The sequence below is a fragment of the Cotesia glomerata genome, linkage group LG7, assembly GCF_020080835.1.
Source record: "Cotesia glomerata isolate CgM1 linkage group LG7, MPM_Cglom_v2.3, whole genome shotgun sequence".
In the NCBI taxonomy this organism is placed as follows: Eukaryota; Metazoa; Arthropoda; class Insecta; order Hymenoptera; family Braconidae; genus Cotesia; species Cotesia glomerata.
This window is the reverse complement of record NC_058164.1, coordinates 11,823,611-11,844,018: the sequence shown is the minus strand read 5'-3', so window position 1 is coordinate 11,844,018 and position 20,408 is coordinate 11,823,611. Positions and strand designations below refer to the sequence as shown.

General features: G+C 36.3%; 1 protein-coding gene across 4 annotated transcripts in view; it reads right to left on the bottom strand.

Annotated features, from left to right (window-relative positions):
- The window catches only part of LOC123269442 (hemicentin-2), a 593,151-nt gene that overhangs the window by 261,301 nt on the left and 311,442 nt on the right, over positions 1 to 20,408 (bottom strand). For all 4 annotated transcript variants that reach the window (XM_044735146.1, XM_044735148.1, XM_044735147.1 and 1 more), the window contains exon 5: positions 16,149 to 16,490. In XM_044735146.1, coding sequence (XP_044591081.1) covers positions 16,149 to 16,490 — 342 coding nt within the window. The remainder of the gene's footprint in view (positions 1 to 16,148; positions 16,491 to 20,408) is intronic.

Here is a 20,408-nt window from a genome sequence, read left to right as displayed (position 1 = left end):
TTGCGATACCCAGCTATGTCCACCATATTCAAGGGTTTCTTTATGCCTATCGTCACATATGCGGCGGCAGCTTGGAGTGATCGTTGCGATAGGGAGGACTAGAGACATCTTCAAGCACTACAGCGTCAGGCGCTAATAACAACAACTACTGCCTACAGGACAGTTTCGCTTGACGGGATTTGCGTAGTAACGAGTGCAGTGCCCATATAGCTTGTAATTGACAAACGGTGCGCGCGATACAACCTCCGTATCGGCAAATAGGCTACCCTTGGAAACGTCACCGTGCAGTCAGATGCGGAGGATTGCCTTGTAACCCTTAGAACTGAAACCATACATTACTGCACGTCCCCGCATGGGCCCCGCTGGTAACTGGTCGGGTTGTTATTATATTACCGATCAGGCTAACGCAGTTGTTGAATGGCTTTGATACAGTTAACTGAGTACGAGAACAGATTGACATTAAATTCAACTCCATTCACATCTGTCCTATGATAGCGTAAATGCTTGAGGGCAGGGTTTTTCCTTGTCCGCAAACTTGGCTGAGTTTTTGTTACGTGAGGGTAGGACAAATATACGTGCGAGTATAGCTCATTTGAGCCCAGGAATCGGCCTCTTCGGAGGTAGGCAAAAGGCTCACCACATATTCTTCTGTTCACAGATGAAGCAAACGCCGATTTTCTCTTCAAAGACTCGTTGGTAAAGTAAGTTCTGCGCCAACGCACATCTATTCAGGTTTCCTTGAAGTATGCGCGTCATTTCTGCCCTCTCGTAGCTTCGGCAAGTGCGGTGCGGAATACCTTTCAAGCCCCGGAGCCTAGAATATGACAAAAGCTATCTGGAGCTTCTTGGTCCGGTGTACGGAGGAAGTACTTTGGCTGTTCAACGCAGTCCCCAGCTTTGTGGCTTTCTCCCCCGCATTTAAAACAACACTTGCTTCGGTCAGGCCCCTTGTAGGTTTTGACAAATTTACCCGTTTGATCTCCAGGCTGTCGGTGAAGTCACGTTTGAGTGCTTTTCGAACGTCGCTTTCGGTAGAGATTCCATCCAAGTCAAGGATCTCGATCGTTGTTTTTGGTGTGAGCGTTCTGACTGTACCGATGTTAGCGGTTGCTGTTTTTATCGCAGCCGTAAAAGCAGTAGTGTCTATAGTCTTGCGACTCATTTCTAGAAGAACGCCCCCGCGCTTCGTTTGATTAATAGACTTGATGTCTACTCCAGTCTCTGTCGGGTTAACCTTGGCTTTGATTTCCTTGAGAACGGTTTTTCAGACGTTTCGAGTTTCTAGTGCCTAACATTGAAGTGGATTATATACTCTGAATCAAATATCAAACAAAATTGCAATCGATAAATTGAAAAAAAATTAATTAGGAATGATCAATAATTTTATTGAACGCAAAATGAGATTTTATTATTTATTTATTAACCAACGACTTTGAAAAAGTAAATTACATCAATATTTTCAATATATCAATGTCAATATCAAAATCAATATAAACAAAACTGAAATTGTCGTGTCATTAACTCAACTTTTATTATTTTTAAGCCTTTTTTTAATTTTTAACTTACCGAAAAGAAAATTAAAAATTTTCAAAAATCGGGAAGTTATTGGTTTTACCCCGTTTTTCGAAAATCGAGTTCTCATTAGATCTTGACGTTTTGAGGTCCTAGGAAGCTTTCCTGAATGTTTTCGCGATGATGTCCGTATGTCTGTGTGTGTGTGTGTGTGTGTGTGTGTGTGTGTGTGTGTGTGTGTGTGTGTGTGTTTTTTTTTTTTTTTTATAAAGAGGTACGAAAAAAGATCTTCAAAAGACACCGGTATCGTTAACTCTGCCACCCATCTTCCAGCAGATATCGATAGTCGGTAGTGTGGAGATTTTTACCCACTAAAAAAAACATTCCTCTTCCCCTCTCCCCTAGATGGTACGGGGAGGACTGGATTGGAACCGCGTTAGCATTACTTCAATCCAGTCGTGCTGCGTCTCACGACGCCTACTCCTGGCTACTGGTCCCTTTCTGCGATTTTGTCTTTCAGGAGGTGCTGTGCATAAACTGCAACAGCTGACCAGTTTTCCTCTTGTTTGATCATATAGGTCACCAGGCTTGAGGGGGAGAGCCTGGTGCCTATGATCTCTTCGGTGCTTCTTCTGTAGTCCTTCCATCGAGCACACTCGAAGAATGTGTGTTCGGCGTCGTCGATTTTATTTGCACGTTGGTGTGCTGTGCAAACCCATCTTGAAAAGATAGGCATTGAACTGCCCATGTCCCGTCAATAGCTGGGTCAGGAAGAAGTCCGTATCCCCGTGCTTCCGAGAGAGCCAGACGTTGATGTTTGGGATCAGGCGCGCCGTCCATCTGCCCGTCTCTCCCGATGTCCATCGGTCCTGCCACTCTTGCTGCGTTTCCGCCTTTATCCTCGTTCTTGCGTCCTTCATGTTATCATCACTGTCTTTAGCGTCATAGAGTTTTGCTCTTTCGAACGCTAATAGGTCAATGGGCGCGGCTCCTGCAATGACCAATACAGCCGCTTCGGAAACTGTGCGGTAGGCGCAGGCAACCCTGAGAGCGCCTCGCCGCTGTACTGCTGCGATCTTTCGCCGGTAGGTCTTCTGCTTTAATATGTCTGCCCATATCTCCGCTCCATAAAGCAGTACCGAGTGGACTGCTTCTAGAAAAACTCTTCTCTTTTTTGTTCTTGGTCCCATGGTGTTGGTCATAATTCGTGCTAGGCTAGACACAGTCCTGCTGGCTTTCTTGCATGCACTGTCGAGGTGTTCACGGAAAGATAGTTTCTCGTCTATCATTACCCCTAGATACCGCAGGGCCCTTGTCGACGTCAGCGTTGTTCCTCCCATGTCCATAGCGAATGGTTTTGGAAACCATTTTTGACGGGTCAAAACGACCATCTCGGTTTTCTGTTTGGCGAGTTTCAGGTGATGCTTATCGAGCCAAGTCTCGACGGTGTCGATGGTTTCCCGAACTAGCAGTTCGGCCTCTTCCACGCTGTCCGCCACTATAGTGGCTGCAACGTCGTCTGCAAAGCCTGTTAGCTCTACTTGCTCTGGCAACGGGATTTCAAGAAGCTCGTCGTAGTCTGCGTTCCATAGATCAGGCCCTATTATTGAGCCTTGCGGCACGCCAGCCGTTATGGCGTATTCTTGTGGGCCTTCAGTAGTTTCCACTATTAGCTTTCTATCGTCAAGGTAGTTGTCGACTAGTGCCAGATTTTCTGGCTCCGCGTCAAACTTGTGCTCCAGAGCGTCTAAAATGTCTCCCCAATTTGCGCTGTTAAATGCGTTTTTGACATCTAGCGTGAGGAGAAGACATACTTTACGAGCTTTGAGGCTACCAGACCATGCTTGTGTTGCTGTCTTTATGACTTTCTTGATCGCTCCGACTGTCGAATGACCTTTCCGGAAGCCATGCTGGTTGGTGGCAAAACCTCCAGCACGGTCGATGTCGTCGCGAAGTCTCCCTTGTATGAGCTTCTCGAGCAGTTTTCCAGCAATGTCTAGCATACAGAGTGGTCTAAACGACGAAGGTGTTATAGGGGTTCCCTTACCTTTGTCTAAGAGAACCAATCTCTGCCGTTTCCAGACCGCGGAAAAGGTGCCAGTTGCCAAGCATGCGTTGTAGGTGTTCAGGAGTAAGTCTGGGTATTCCAGGGCTATAATCTTGATCACCGATGCCGGAATGCCATCAGGTCCAGGTGCCTTTCCTGTTTTGAGTGACTTGGCCGCGTCTTGTAGTTCCTTAGTTGTGAAGGGCGTTACTTCGTTGTTTTTAGTGTAGTGTTTCTTCTCCCGCGGCGGGTGTTTGGGGAAAAGCTCCGCTACGATGCTATCCATTAAGGCTGGAGACTTCGGCGCCTCTGGTGAAGCCTTTCCAAGTCGTTTGGCGACAATTTGGTAGGCTTTACCCCAGATGTCATTGTCGAGATCGTTGCAGATCTCTTTCCACAACTTTGCTTTACTTGCTTTGATGGCTCGATTTAGCATCTTTTTGGCCTGCTTGTACTCTTTTGAATACAAGTCCTGGCTTGGGGAGCGTTTGGCGGCTCTCGTTGCGCGGCGACGTAGGTGATGGCACATTTTGCGAAGTTCCGCTATGTCTGTTGACCACCAGTACGCCGGCCTGCGAAAACTTCGGTTTTTCAACCGCGGCATAGAGGCGTCACATGCGGCGGAAATCTCCTTCATCGTATTTAGTACTGTCCTTTCTGTCTCGCTGCAAGTATCCGGAGTCGGGTTGTTCTGAAGGGTAGACCAGCTCCGTGCAAGTGAAGCTCGCAGTGCCTCTGGATCAAGCTTCCTGACATTCCACTTTCGCTTAGAAAGGTCGTGTTGTGGTACCGGAGCAGATGCCAATCCAACGTTAAATGTCACGAACTGGTGATCACTGCCACTGTATTTTTCGGATACTGTCCAGTTTTCAATCATGTTGGCAATTTTTGGAGTCGCCAACGAAATGTCGAGGATGGACTCTTGGTACCCCGGTCTTCTGAAAGTCGTGGTGCTCCCAGTATTTAGCACTATGAGGTCGAGTCTAGCCACGACGTCAGCGACCTCGTTGCCTCTGGTGTCGGAGAAATCAGCGCCCCATTCAGCCGATTTAGCATTGAAGTCACCAGCTACGATAAGTTCGCCGTCGAACTTGGTGATCACATCCTCTATATTTGCCAGTTTCTGTCGGAACACACTAATCCCTTCGTTAGGTGAGAGATAGACGCTCATGAAGTAGGTTATGGGGGTTTGAATCCAGACAAAACCTGCTCCAGTGTGTGTGTGTGTGTGTGTGTGTGTGTGTGTGTGTGTGTGTGTGCGTGTGTGTGTGTGTGTGTGTGTGTGTGGCCGTATGTAAACCTCTCATAACTTTTGAACGGCTCGACCGATTTCTTTGCGGTTGGCGCCATTCGAAAGGGCTTGACTGAACTTAGATTTTGAATACCATTTGGAATGATTCGAACCGATAGATTTTGAGAAATCTAAAAAAAACTACAAAAAAAAATTTTTGAAATGTGGTTTTTTTGGAATTACTTTTAAATGACTTTACCGATCAATTCCAAAATCTCATCAGCTTTTAAGATAAAAAAATCACGTCGATCACCGCAAGCCCGGTCAAAATCGGTTCATTCGTTCGTGAGTTATCGTTGTCGAAAAGAAACCGAAAAAAGTGTTTTTTCGGAATTACTTTGAAATTCCTGGCTCGATCGATTTAAACTTGAAGATTCTTTATGAGGCTTCAAAAACTGCATCGAATGCCGCCAACCGCGTGAAAATCGATTCATTCATTCAAAAGTTATTGCCGTTTGAAAATTCAAAAAATTGTGTTTTATTAAACTGCTATTAGAGTTTTGAGCTCGAAGAGCTCAAAATGACACAAAAATCATATTTTTGAGCTTGAAGAGCTCAAAAACGTAATGTGTAACTTTGAGCGCTTAAGTACAAAATGAGCGGGAAATTGCAGGGATGACCTTTAGAGTTAATCGTCATCCTAATTTTTTTTATTAATCTCCATCTAGCGTGATTCTGTAGAAAAATATAACAGAAATCCATTAATACTTATGAGCTTATGTTTTTTTTTTCTTATTATTTTTTTTCTAGAATAGCCAAAAATTGTCTATTCAACCAAAATTGAAACCTCAAAAATGACAGCTCTCATAAAATTTGATATTTAACAAAAAAAATTAATTTATAATATTCTTTAAATGATAATCATATCTTAGTGTACATTTTTTTCAATAAATTGTGGGGTTTTATTTTCTAGAAATATATATAATCTCATTAATAACTCTTGACTTACATATCTTTCTACCCTGTCTATCTACAGGAAAGAAAACATTTTCCTTCATACAGATGTGCTAGTATCAAAAGAGGGCTTATACTAAGGAACGAGAATAGTGCTCATATTCTTGGTGAAGAAAGGTTTCTAGAAGTAATTTTAAAATGAACTTGAAAAATGACTAAATTTTTCATCCCAGTTCAACCAGTTAAAACTACCCGGTATTCTTGTTATTTTTTTCAATATAAAACTAGATCTATTTGCACTAAAAGAAGCTCTTACACAATAACGAAAATAATATAATTTACTATAAGGACTACTTTTGTAAGCTTATTCAAATGAGATATTAGATTTTAATATTAGATTTTGATTTATAATATTCATATGTAATTATAGTTTTAATATCGAGACAAAACCTTTCAACTGAAATTGAATAACATGAAGGTAAAGAATTTTGTTCATTTTCTCTAGATCTTTCACTCTATCACCTTGTCCTCACGTCGACCTTTATCGTGCTCGGAAGCAAAGCTTGTAAATCAATTACAAGTCTCGCACAACTTCCTAAGAAAATAGCACGTACCGTTCCTAAGGCAAGCTTGATGCCTTAATACAATCAACAAACTCCCTAGACTCAGGCACTCGACGATTTCTTTCGTTTGCTCACTTTTCCATAAATTTAAAGATATGAATCGTTTCTTTTTATCGATAAGTAAACATCAGCAATAATTTTAAAGTGTATAAGCTCTTATTAAATTGCACAGCTCCACCGCCAAACACCGACTCTCAGTTGCATTCTGACAAGATTTTATTTTACCGACTTACAAACACAAATTTCCATCTGCAGTTCCTGTATTTCATTGAAATACTACAAAAGGTAAGTATTGAAATAGTAATTTATGTCATATGGCCGCAAAGTGGCGATTTTATGACAACGACGATATTGCGATATGAGCTTAAGGTTCGTGGCGGGAATGTACAAAAACGGGCGTTATTTTAACGCTCGTTTTCGTAAATTCGCGTCATAAACTTTAAAGCGAATATCGTAAAATCGTCGTTGTCAAAATCACCACTTAGTGGCCAAATGACATACAATATTTTTTGTTATTATTGCTCCATAAGTTTAACTTTTGAGGGATAGGAGGCAAATAATGATATATTCGAATTTTATGAAGTTTCACAAGAACAAAAAAACTTAATTTTATATTAATTATTTTTTTACTAATATTTATTTATAACATGGTTCTTATTTTATTAACATTAGGTCCGCTTTATAATAAACTGTCAGCAGAGAAAGAATGAGCGCCACTCAATAGTAACTAAGTTTTAAATTTAGTCAAAATCCATCGGTCGGTACACTAGAATTTGATTTATTTCGTTCTAAATTTCATCCGATTGCACAAGGACAGTACGGAGAAAAAGGGGGAAGTAAACTTTGCGGCCTAGGCCACGGAAAAAAGGCGGTATGGTAGTCTCTAGAAATGAGTATCTTTTCGGACACCACCCAGCGCTCAAAAGTTGAACTTTTGGAGCGAGTATAACAAAAAAGTTATTTTTTAACAATAATTTTTTTTTCAAGCCAAAATATCAACTACTCGCAAAAATTACTCCATCTTTTAGTTTAATTACAATTAAATTAATTAAAAAAATTAGGAAAACGGTTGACCCTAACGGCCATCCCTGCAACTTCCTGCTAACTCCATACCTAAGTGCTCAACATTTCACTTATTTTGTTTTTGAGCTCTTCGAGCTCGAAAATATGATTTTCGTGTTATCTTGAGCTCTCCCAGCTCAAAGAAATAGCTCTTCAAGCTCAAAAGTCTGATAGAAGTTTCATAGAACACAATTTTTTTAATTTTTAACCCTTTAACAGTTGACCTTTGTAACGGGTGCTTTTTGACGTATTTTACCCCCGGAACGATTTAGCTCGCCAGAGTCCAGGATTCGAACGAGGGTAAATCTAAATTAATTAAACTCAAAAATTTAATTACAATTATCAAAAACAGAACCTCTTTATTCTAGTAAACAAAACATTAAATTTATACATTTTACAATAAAGGCGATTAATTAAACAAGACTCATACATACACGGCGTTTACAATTCCAATTACCGTCGTCGGTAATATCATACTCCCGTCGCTTACAAAATCGCGTGGCTAATTCCTCTCTGTCGGCCCTCTGGTGCCCGATTCCTGACGGGTGGCTAGTGCTGCCCCGCAAGCCCTACTTCGCGATTCCCAAGGGGACAGCGAGAGAAGCATGGACTGGTAGCCTCACAGCTCGTAAAGTATGCATTCTCCTCACGCTAGATGTCAAAAACGCATTTAACAGCGCGAATTGGGGAGATATCCTAGACGCTCTGGAACACAAATTTGACGCAAAGCCAGAGAATTTGGCACTAATCAACAACTATCTTGAAGAAAGAAAGCTAATAGTGGAAACTACAGAAGAACCACAAGAATACGCCATAACGGCTGGCGTGCCGCAAGACTCAATAATGGGGCCCGATTTATGGAACGCCGACTATGACGAGCTTCTTAAGATTCTGTTACCAAAGCAAGTAGAGCTAACGGGCTTTGCAGACGACGTCGCGGCCACGATAATAGTAGACAACGTAGAGGAGGCCGAACTACTAGTTCGGGAAACCATTGATGCCGTCGAGACTTGGCTCGATAAACACCACCTGAAACTCGCCAAGCACAAAACCGAAATGGTCGTTCTGACTCGTCAAAAATGGTTCCCAAAACCATTTGCTGTGGACATGGGAGGAACAACACTAACGTCAACAAGGGCCCTGCGCTATCTGGGGGTAATGATAGACGAGAAACTATCTTTTCGCGAACACCTCGATAATGCATGCCAGAAAGCCAGCAAGACGGTGTCTAGCCTAGTAAGAATTATGACCAACACCATGGGACCAAGAACAAAAAAGAGAAGAGTTCTTCTAGAAGCAGTCCACTCGGTACTGCTTTATGGAGCTGAGATATGGACAGAAATATTAAAGCAGAAGACCTACCGGCGAAAGATAGCAGCAGTACAGCGGCGAGGCACTCTCAGGGATGCCTGCGCCTACCGCACAGTTTTCGAAGCGGCTGTATTGGTCATAACGGGAGCCACGCCCATCGACTTATTAGCGTTTGAGAGAGTTAAACTCTATGACGCTAAAGATAGTGACGAAAACATGTAGGACGCAAGAACGAGGATAAAGGCGGAAACGCAGCAAGAGTGGCAGGACCGATGGACATCGGGAGAGACGGGCAGATGGACAGCGCGCCTGATCCCAAACATCAACGTCTGGCTTTCTCAAAAGCACGGGGACACGGACTTCTTCCTGACCCAGCTATTGATGGGACATGGGCAGTTCAATGCCTATCTTTTCAAGATGGGTTTGCACAGCACACCAACGTGCAAATACTGCCCAGACAAAATTTACAAAGCCGAGCACACGTTTTTCGAGTGTGATCGGTGGAAGGACGACAGAATCAGCACCGAAGAAACAATAGGCACAACGCTCTCCCCTGAGAGCTTGGTAACCTGCATGATCACAAAAGAAGAAAACTGGTCAACTGTCGCAGCCTACGCGCAACGCCTTTTAAACGAAAAAATCGCAGAAAGGGATTAAAAACCAGTAGTAACAAGAAGTAGGTGTCGTGAGACACAACATGGACTGGATCGAAGTAATGCTAACGCGGTCCCGATCCAGTCTTCCCTGTAACATCTATGGGGAAAGGAGAGAGGAGGATGTTCAGTCGGTATTGTTGCAAAATAATATTAACTTCTGAGTCCGTCATACCCAGGCACCAACACCTAGTCCTGGCATACGTAAATGTATTTTACCTCCTCTATAAAAAAAAAAAAAAAAAAAAAAAAAGAAAACATACACACACACACACACTCACGCACGCACACACGCACACATACAGACGTCTGAACACCATCGCGGGAAGAGTCAGGGAAGCTTCCTAGGACCTCAAAATGTCGAGATCTGATGAAAACTCGATTTACTAAAAACGAGGTAGAAACAGTAACTTCCCGATTTTTGTAAATTTTTAATTTTCTTAGCAGGAAGTTAAAAATACCGCACGCGGTCTTAGACCTCAAAGTACTTCAAGTCTACTTCTTGACAAGTTATTAAGTTCTTAGAGTAAAAAAATCTGAAAGTTATTTAGAGAAAATACTCTTTTGAAAATTTTTGAATTATGATATCTTTTAAACGAGTTGTTTAATTTTGACGCAGCTTGCAGTATTCGATGCAGTTTTTTAGCAGAAAAATTGTGTACCTCGACAAAATTCAATCTGAATTTTAGAAAATTTGAGCCACAACAACTGTTTGAATTATCAAAGATTTATGATTTCCATTATGACAAGTAAAAAATCATCATACGATCGGAATGATAACTAGTAATTATTAATTCCAATCTCGACGGGAGTACTCAATTATCGTTTGAACCTTCATCAGCGAATACCATGACAGGTATGAATTTATGTACATGAATCTATCAGTTATTTGTGATGAGATATTTTTCTATTATTATCGTAGAAACTGTCTACTTCGCCGAGTTTTAGAAGGAATTTTTTATAGTTTTTATTATTTCTGGAATACATGAAACAAATTGGAATATCAAATAAGATGTGCTAAGCATTTAGTAAGTGCAAGTCTGTTCAATGGTGTGAAATGACAAAATTATTTATGTAAGTAACAATTTAAGTATAAGATGGATTGAAAAGATATGTATCAGTTTAGAAGGATACAGGTTTAAGTGGAAACAAGGAACTGTCTCGTTAAAATTTGAATATGATTGATTGAGTGTAAGCCTGGACTTGACGTGAATGGCGAAATATTTGCTGTGTGAAAATGGTTTTAACCTATAGCTTATAAGCTGCTCCAGTAGACTGTTGGGATCTGAAGAACCTGTTCAACTATAATAAAACAGTCCATGCTGGTGACATTGATGAGCTTGGAAACGTGCTGTTCCAACACTGCTCTACAGGAGAGTCAAGACGCAGAAGAGATTGTATAAAACTTGTAAAGCAAAACTACAAGATGACGGTAGTAGAAACTGTAATTTTGACACCTAACTTTTCCTCACTTTTTTTTGCTTCTTTAACTACTAAAAATTGTTGTTTCAGTGCTAGATTTTTTTTTATATCCATCGTATGAATGAAGTAACTGACAGTCAAGGAGGAAATAGGAACTTGAAAAAAAAAAATTTCTACTAGTTGAATACTAAATTAACCAAATTGGCTTTAAGCACTAGAACATCTTATTTCTATAAAAGGTAAATTGAATCATCAGTAAGAGAAATCTACAGCTCAATATATATGTATATATTCATACCTGACTGATGTAATTGAATGTGAAAAGGGATGAGCAGTTGTAAGTCCCACTTTTATAAGTCTTTTTTGAATGAAATAGGAGAATCAAGTAAAAGAAATATTGACGTTATTCACATCCTCGATGTGGCTTTACTTTATCTTTTTTGCTAGCTCAACGGAAACACAATTATAGGAGACTTTTTTATCCAACACATACGAACGTATACTTACCGTGAACTAACCGGGATCATCCTTTCTATATAAGCTTTTCATCGGACGTCGATACTATACTGACAAACTCTTTCATCATCACATTTCTTATTTAAATAATAGGATTCGCGAAATATTTTGTACCTTTGATTATCTGTCATTTTTATTCACTAACTAAAGAAAGGAACAAGGCAAAGATCTTTTATAATGCAACCGCCTGGCGAGTTTTCAATGCAATTTTTTACACCTTAGATTTTATTTTAGATTAGGTAATTTTATTATCCATTTCATCTATTTTAATTGGCCTAGTTAATAGGCTAGAAAATCTCTTCCAGAATTTGAAGCTATTGAGTAAATTTCAGGAGGAGATTATAATTTTTTGGTATTGAAGACATTATTTATACCTATGTGAACATATGTCAAATATCTCTTTTTTAATTGGATATTAGTTTTTTTCAGAACGGATTTCTGATCAATTAGGATCTTATCATTTATAAAGATATCTTATTATATTAATTGGGCCAAAAGTTGGAGTGAGTTTATGGTAACATTATAAAATAATAACTGTAAATACAAAAATAATATGTATGGTTATTGTATTCGTATGCAAATATAGAAATATACTGTTCCGTTGTAAATAGACTGTATTATTTTTTATTTCTTTATTGAAACAGACATCTGTGTTATTTCAAAAACATATATTGTTTTTTTAGAAGCATAAAAACAACAAACTGCATTTTTATTTTCAGGTCATTCTGATATTTGTAGAAGTTCAGCAGGCATTATTATTATCATCATTATTATTAATTAAAAGTTTACGTTCAAAGAGTATTAATTTTTCAACTTTTCCAATCTAAATAAGTCAAGAGTGGCATTTTAATGAAAAACTTTTTTTTTTTAGATATTTGTACAACTATCGACTGTTAAAATATGGAGTTTTTTAAACGATAACCTTAAAAATGATTCTTTTGGAGTTTTTTAAGATCCCATAAGTCGTATTCATAAAAGTATAAATTACCAACACAAACTTAAATCACATGTAGCAATATCATAATTATAAACTGCCAACATAAACTTTAATTACAAGTAGCAATATTTTAATCATAATACCCTCCCATAACGAATGGTTTAATTTGTTTTACTGAGATACATTCGATAGTATTTAAATCTATATATATATAAGCGAAATACCACTCACTCATCACGAGATCTCTGAAACTATTCGCCCGATTGACTTGAAATTTAGCATAGTTACTCCATTCGTGATGTAGACGCTCACTAAGAACGGATTTTACGCAATTCCTAGCCAAAATGAATTTTTCGTCTACCATCACATATGCCCTCCCCTCCCCTCCCTCTCATTCTTCTCCTCCCCTCCCGTGCCCTATAATCTTTCCCCTTCCCTATATCTCTCTCTTTTTTGGGAGCGAAATATCATTTTGACCCTCTAATCTAAGAAACCATCAGTGGCACCCGTAAATTATCGAACTCAACCCCCCTACAACCACCCACGCTAATCAACCGTTGCCATGGTTACCATTGTCATGGTTATCGTTGCCATGGTTACCGTTGCTATGGTTACCGTTGCCGTGGTTACCGTTGCCATGGTTACCGTTACCATGGTTGCCGTTACCATGGTTACCGTTATCATGGTTACCGTTGCTATAATAACTGTCAAAATGATTGATTTTAAATTTTATCGATTGACTGTTGGGACAGTAGGAATTCATAATCATACGTTTTTTAAGAAAGAATAGCTAAATCATTAATAACTGAAATAACTTATATGTATTGGAATAATCATGAAGGATGAACTCGATTATATCATAACACAGATAAATTAAACATAAATATTATCAAGTTGATATTGTTAAATGATTATACTGATTTTAATGATTAAAATTAAAATGGTAAATTGTGTCTGATGCGTCTTCTCTAAAATTTTACAACGATATCGTTAAATTATTATAAAAAACGGTCGATTTAAGATAATTTCTAATAAAATGAGTAATAATAAATATATTTTTTAATACCACTTAATTTGTTATGAATTTATTAATAACTAGCTGATACCCGCCCGCTTCGATAGGAATACAATAAATTTTTATGGTGTAACCTAGATGAAAAATATAAACAAAATGGTTAATTTCAAAAAGATAATGAATATAAATTTTGAATTAGAGAAAAGTGATTGTTTGTGATGACCGGTGTTAGCGAGTATTAAATATATGAGAAAAGTATTTTATTATTAACATCTTTTTAAAATTAAAAAATTATTGACATTTTAAAATTAAATAATACTATGAAGCGGAAAAGAATAGGAGTTACGGATAATTATTACGTGAATCGTTCCAACATTCACGTAACAGAATAATTGGAGGAGGAAGAGATTGAGAAAGAAATAGGAAGGACCTTCTTAATAAGAGTTTACAGAATATGCGAGAAAAAATTCAGATAGCTCGGACAGGGATTCGAACCCAGAACCTTCCGGTGACATGTCGGCTACTCTACCATTTGACCTATCCGGTCTAGACTAAATGTTTAGGATAACATTATTATAATGGGAACGCATCTCATTACACAGTACGTCATGGGTGATGCGGAAATCTGTCTAATGACAGATTTACTGACTAACTGACCCATTGATTGATTGATTATTAATAATAAAATACTTTTCTCATGTATTTAATACTCGCTAACACCGGTTATCATAAACAATCACTTTTCTCTAATTCAAAATTTATATTAATTATCTTTTTGAAATTAATCATTTTGTTTATATTTTTCATCTAGGTTACAACATAAAATTTTATTGTATGCCCAGCGAAGCGGGCGGGTATCAGCTAGTTTAATATAATCTCGATAACTTACTGTTGAATTTAACCAATATGTCGGTGGATACCATTTAGAGCATTCCATCAATTTGTTTTGATCCGAAAAAGTGATTTTTAATTTAAAAAATCAATTAGCTAAGAAATTTTAAAGTTGTTTTGAAAAATAGAGAAAACTCTTTTTTTTTTCTTTATTTTGAGTACTCTAAACATTTTTTGCAACACTATAGAATTCTTAGAACTTCAAAGTATCAAAACTGGATGAAATCTTGTTTTTCAAAAACCTGACTTGAAATTTTACCATTTTCTTGGCAGGAAATTAAAAAGCAGATATTGTATTCAATTATGGGTTCATTAAAAAAAATTGTAGTGGTGTAAGCACCAATTTATGTGAATTTTCATCGATGAATATTCTTGACAAATAATAAATCTTTCAGTGATATGTATAAATAATATTGATCTGATATAACTACCCGTGATGAAAATTTTAAGACTCGGATCAAACTGTAAAAAACTATCGACTATTAGTTTTGTTGTTAAATAATTATCGTAGAGATGTAATTAAAGTCTGTATATAAAAATTTCAGTTCATAATGAATTTCAGATTTTGAAATAAATATAAATTTCATGATGAGTTCAGCATGAATCCATATTGATTTTCATGATGAATTATGGGATGATTTTTAGCTGAATTTTACGATAAACTTTTAACTCGTTGATTATAAAACCTATTTTTTATAATCAATGAAAAAAGTTATTCAAGTCAAAAGCAGTGATATTTTTTTTTTTAATTGACACTGAATCAAGAGTCATAATTCTATAACTCTTATTTCAATAAATTCATTGGAATAAAGTAGAGAAGATTTTTTTCTCGGCATATTTTTTTTTACTACGATAAATTACGTGCTTTATTACATTTAAACGTATTTGACTTAACAGTTGCAAAATTAATTTTAAAGGAAAAAAAAATCATGTAGATAATACAATTAAATAATAAACATTTTTCTCTAGCATATATTAAAAAATAAATTTACGCACCCGTACAATTTTAAAGCAAGATTTATTTGGCATTGGTGCCCGCATCATTCGCACAAAGAATAAATCGTCTGGAAAATTCACCTTGTTAGGAGTTTCTGTTGAAACATGAAACTCAAAGTGAGAATTTATTGAAAAGAAAGACATTCTGTTTACCAAGTTATTTTAAATATTATAAATGATAATCAAGAACTCAACAAAAATGTAAAATTGTGTTCGATTAATTATACTGTCAAATATTGATTTATTTCTTACAGCAAACGTGAAAGGAATGCAAAAGTATGGAAGTAAGAGTTGACTTGTGGAAGAAGGTGATCCTGTTGCACACGACGAAGAAGAAAAGCACTATGGTAGGGTCGAGAGCGTTGAAAAGGCGGTACTGTGAAATAAGAAGAAGCGGTTCGAGTGATGTATATTCTCCCCAAGTTCTAGCAACCCTTAACCCCTGTCTCGTACCTCCCTTTCACTATTTCCTTCCTTTCTCTAACAGTTGCGTCCTCGTTTGCGCACTTGCCGTTTTTGTTCGCACAAGAGTTAATCCTCGTACTAGCAAGTTTTCCTGAAAATTGTCTGAAACTCTAGCAGTTTCGTCTAAGACTCTGCACCAATACTACCTTCGCCACTAACAGGAAGGGGAAGAAGTATATATGAATCGAGTAAGTGAAAGAAAAAGACAGCGAAATGATACAGAGAAAGAGTGAATGAGAAAGGGAGGAAGATTGTAGAATCGTGAAAGAAACGGTAGCGGAATCCTGCCGCTTGGGAGTAATAAGTGAAAGAGGCGAAAGGAAAATAAACTACATCACATAATGCAAGTCAGTGGTAAGCGAAGTTGGTCGAAGAATCGTGTTGAACTTGGATCTAGCTTAATTAAACTTATATTTCAATTCGTATGAACAGAGATTGTAAACCATGAGGCATTTGCCGATTTAATTGGAAACCATTATTGAATATAAAAAATACATAGTAAGCTATACTCACATTGAACATCAAGTAGAATACTGGCATTCATGGGTACATTGAGTGTGACGTGTCGAGCAGTACAGATGATGGTGGCATTGTGATGTCCACGTTGAACTTTGAGATGTGCTCCACTGTGACCAGCACGAGTGGACGGTACTACTGTCAGGTTGTCTGGTGGTTGCTCAGGACCTTCCGATGTGGTTTGTGACAGAGTCATTCCCCAAGACAGCACCGACGGAGGATTGCCTCCCTCAGCAGCACATTCCAAAGTGAGTTCCGAGCCTTCCTTCACTGGTACGAACTGATTTCCCGGGTCCAAGCGTCGACCATCTATCAGCAGATAAGTCCCTCGAGGCGCCTCTGAAACACAACCGGTCGTAAAGCGTTGAGAATTTGTGGCATTTCTCCCCCATAAAACTGTCCCACAGGCATCTTCACTAGTAACGAACACTCTGAGAGTCAATTGGATCATTTAATGTTATCAATAAATTATAGACCCTAATATACTAGTTGTCTTGTCAAGTATAAGATTAACAATCAATTTTAAAAATATTCTCTTTAAAATTATACTATTGCTTCGATATATTTTATCCTTAATTTAAGATTTACTCGTAAATTAAAAAAAATGAAACTCGAGAATAAAAAAAAGGTTCTTCGTTCAAGAATTTTACGAATTCAACGAAGCACTTCAATATTTTCGAATAGGATAATGTATATTTCACTCAAGAATTTCTTTTTCGTGGCTTAAGATAGACGGCACCATTGATTCAAAATATTACGGAGCTATTTCAAGAATACTAACGATGCTCGGATTTGTGTTATTTTCATTATCATAAAAAATGAATCTTCAATACAATTCAAAATGGGTTGAAAAAAACATTTTTTATTTTTTTTTTTTACATTTTTTACTATTTAGAACGACAAAACTTGTTCTTAAACCAATAATAGGAAATTATTGAAGGAAAACGAAATTATTTTTAGATGAAGAAAATTTTATATTTCAATGAAGAATTTGATAATGGTGCCATAACAACTCACTTGAAGAAATTTCAACCACATCCATGTAAAAGATCAAAAAAAATTTTTTTTCACAAAAAACCGTTGTAGATTTTTGTCAAAATTTTCTGTGGTTTATGAAACCACTCTTTAATTTTCAGGATGATTTCTGATTATTGAAATAATGATATTTGGTTGAAATGTATTGAGTTAAGCAGTCGTAGAGTCGTTTATTTGTGTCTCAAAAAGATAATATACTCTCGACCGAAGATGTAAAATTTTTTTAGGGGACCTAGTCTAGATCCGTAAAATTGATGATTTTTCAGGATTTTTATTCAATATGAAAATAATTAATAATTATATTTAAAATTCATAGATATAATATGTTACTTAAAAAAAATATAAAAATATTATTGAAAAAAAAAAAGTATATGTGTTAAAAATCGATTTTTTGAGAATTCTAGACCACTGAGTTCCCCTTAAGGGTTAACTCATTAAGTTAAAAAAATGAGTTTCAATACGAGAAATTTGTGAATCAAGACAACCGGTTCTCTTTAATATAATTTTTTGGATTAAAAATATATCTCTTGAGTCAAGTAGTTTTTTTTTCAATGTAGTTCTTATAAACTTGTGTATTACTCTTACGAGTAAATTCTCGAAAAACGTTTATTGCATTCAGTACATTTTAGCATGGTTATTTGGTTATAAGCTTGTAATATATAAACGTATGTCTGAAAATAAATATAATTAAAAAAATGTAAAAAAAAACGCATGACTAAACTATACAAAATGTAATAGTGCTAAGGAGAAAAAATTACGAGCTTAGGATGAGTCTGCACGAGTATACAGCAGGTGTTAATACTAACACACATAGTGTCGTTGTGCTACAAATAAGGCTTTGGCTACCTCTTGGAAATCCATTTGGCACACGTGCTACATCGTATCATGGAACTGGAGTGCCTTTCCACGTTTACTAAACTCTTTCTCATCATTTCTAAACTGTGGATACTTTACAAAATTTTAACAATACTTTACCAAGTTTAAAAAAAACTCTCAAATCAAATTAATATCCTATTTAACCTCTTCGATTAAATTTCCGAAAATTTATTATAAAATTACTATGTAAGGTGTTTTTATATTTTTTATGTCTATTTATATTTAACATATTGTATTTTTGCGTTGTAGAAAATAGAGCTCTTATTGCTCGCGAAATTGGTTTGTTGTGAGAATACAGAATGAATAAAATGGAAGAAAACAAACAAAAATAAAGATATTAAGAGGCAAAATTCATATATGCAGAAGTCTCGCGACGAGTAAAACAACATAGTGGACCCGCAAATATGTATAAGTGGCAATATGTGCAACCGCGCTATCTTTCCTCGGGCTATTCTATAACTACAGGGGAGTGAATGTTAAATATTCAAGAGTTAGGTTAAACACGGAGCTTCTCGACTTGCGAAAAGGTGTGCACTAGATAGTAAAACGAAATGTCTTTACTTAATTCGTTTATTTATTCTTATTTTAATTTAGTGTAGTTTTTCTCGGAGCTTTACGATGAAAAAAAAAACTAAATAGTAGCTACCAGTGATAAATGTTGAAAGAACAATTGATATTAACTGAACAAAAAAAAGTACAAGTAACCAATTTATAATGAAAATAGATGCCCGGGTAAAAAAATTTATATATAATTATATATACTTATTAGGGTGTTTCAATTTTAGGCGACTTTTTTTTTTCAACGAAAAAACAGGCTGAAAACTTGCATGAAGGTGAGAACAGAAGCCTGTTCAAAGCGGAGTTCTTAATATTAATATTTAGAGGTGTCTGTCCCTAATTTTTCATTTCCCATTTAAATAACATAGGAAAAAAAATTCTTTTTTTTGTTTATTTTTCTAGCTCGGCATACGCATCTCATATAAATAAGTCCATAGCATATTCTTGTAGGCAATTCAACGCTCTACAAAAAAGGTCTCTTATACTTTTATCATAAAGACAGCCGTTCTAAAGTTATTCAGACGTAAACTTCTAAATGTATAAAATTTTGATTATTCAAGCATTAAACTAATACAAATTAATTTATTACTGTCTTAAAAATTATTTTTACATGTAAGATTGGTTCTGATGTGCTAACATTTTCATAAGGCTAAAAAAAAAGTTACTCATGTATCAAATTTTTTTCTTCTTTATTACATTTACTGTAAGAAAATCATGACCCGAGTAGAATGAATTAAATTTTTAAAAAGTTTTACGGAACTATCAATTTATTACTCTACACGGAGAGAAAAGATAAGTTTGGAAAATCAGAAAAGTGCACGTCTCATAACGCTGATTTATCACAAAAAAATCTGGAAAACAGTTGACCCTAAAGGCCATCCCTGCAACTTCCGCTAATACCATATCTAAGCGCTTAAAATTGCACTTATGAGGTTTTTGCGCTCTTCAAGTCAAAAGTCTGATAAAAGTTTCAAAGATCACTATTTTCTGAACAAAGATTCACTATTTTTTGAACTTTTGAAGTGCAATAACTCTTGAATGAATTAACGAATAATCGAAACTTTTATCAGACTTTTGACTTAAAGAGCTCAAAAACCTCATAAGTGCAATTTCAAGCGCTTAGATATGGAATAAGCGGAAGTTGCAGGGATAGCCTTTAGGGTCAACCGTTTTCCAGATTTTTTTGTGATAAATCAGCATTATGAGACGTGCGTAATAAAGAAGAAAAAATTTGATACATGAGTAACTTTTTTAGCTTATGAAAATGTTAGCCAGCTACATCAATGAACAACTGATAATCTTTGTATTAGTTTAATGCTTGAATAATCAAAATTTTATACATGTTTACGTCTGAATAAGCTGTCTTATGATAAAAGTGTAAGATACCTTTTTGTAGTAAGCTATGGACGTATCATATGAGGTGCGTATGCCGAGCTAGCTAAACAATAAATGGGAAATGCAGGGCAGACTCTAAATATTAAGAACTCCGCTGGCTGAGGCAGTTTTCATCTGTTTTTTCGTTGAAAAAAAAAGTCGCCTAAAATTGAAACACCCTAATATATTATAATATATTATAATATATAAACACCCTAATAATACTTATATATTATTATATGTTATTATATATATAATTATATGTTATTATATATTACTTATATATAATTGTATATTACTAACATATAATTATATATTATTATACATAAATAGACGCAGCATTTTTTAATAATGATATATAATCATATACAATTATATATAATTAGATATAATCATATATAATTTTATATAATT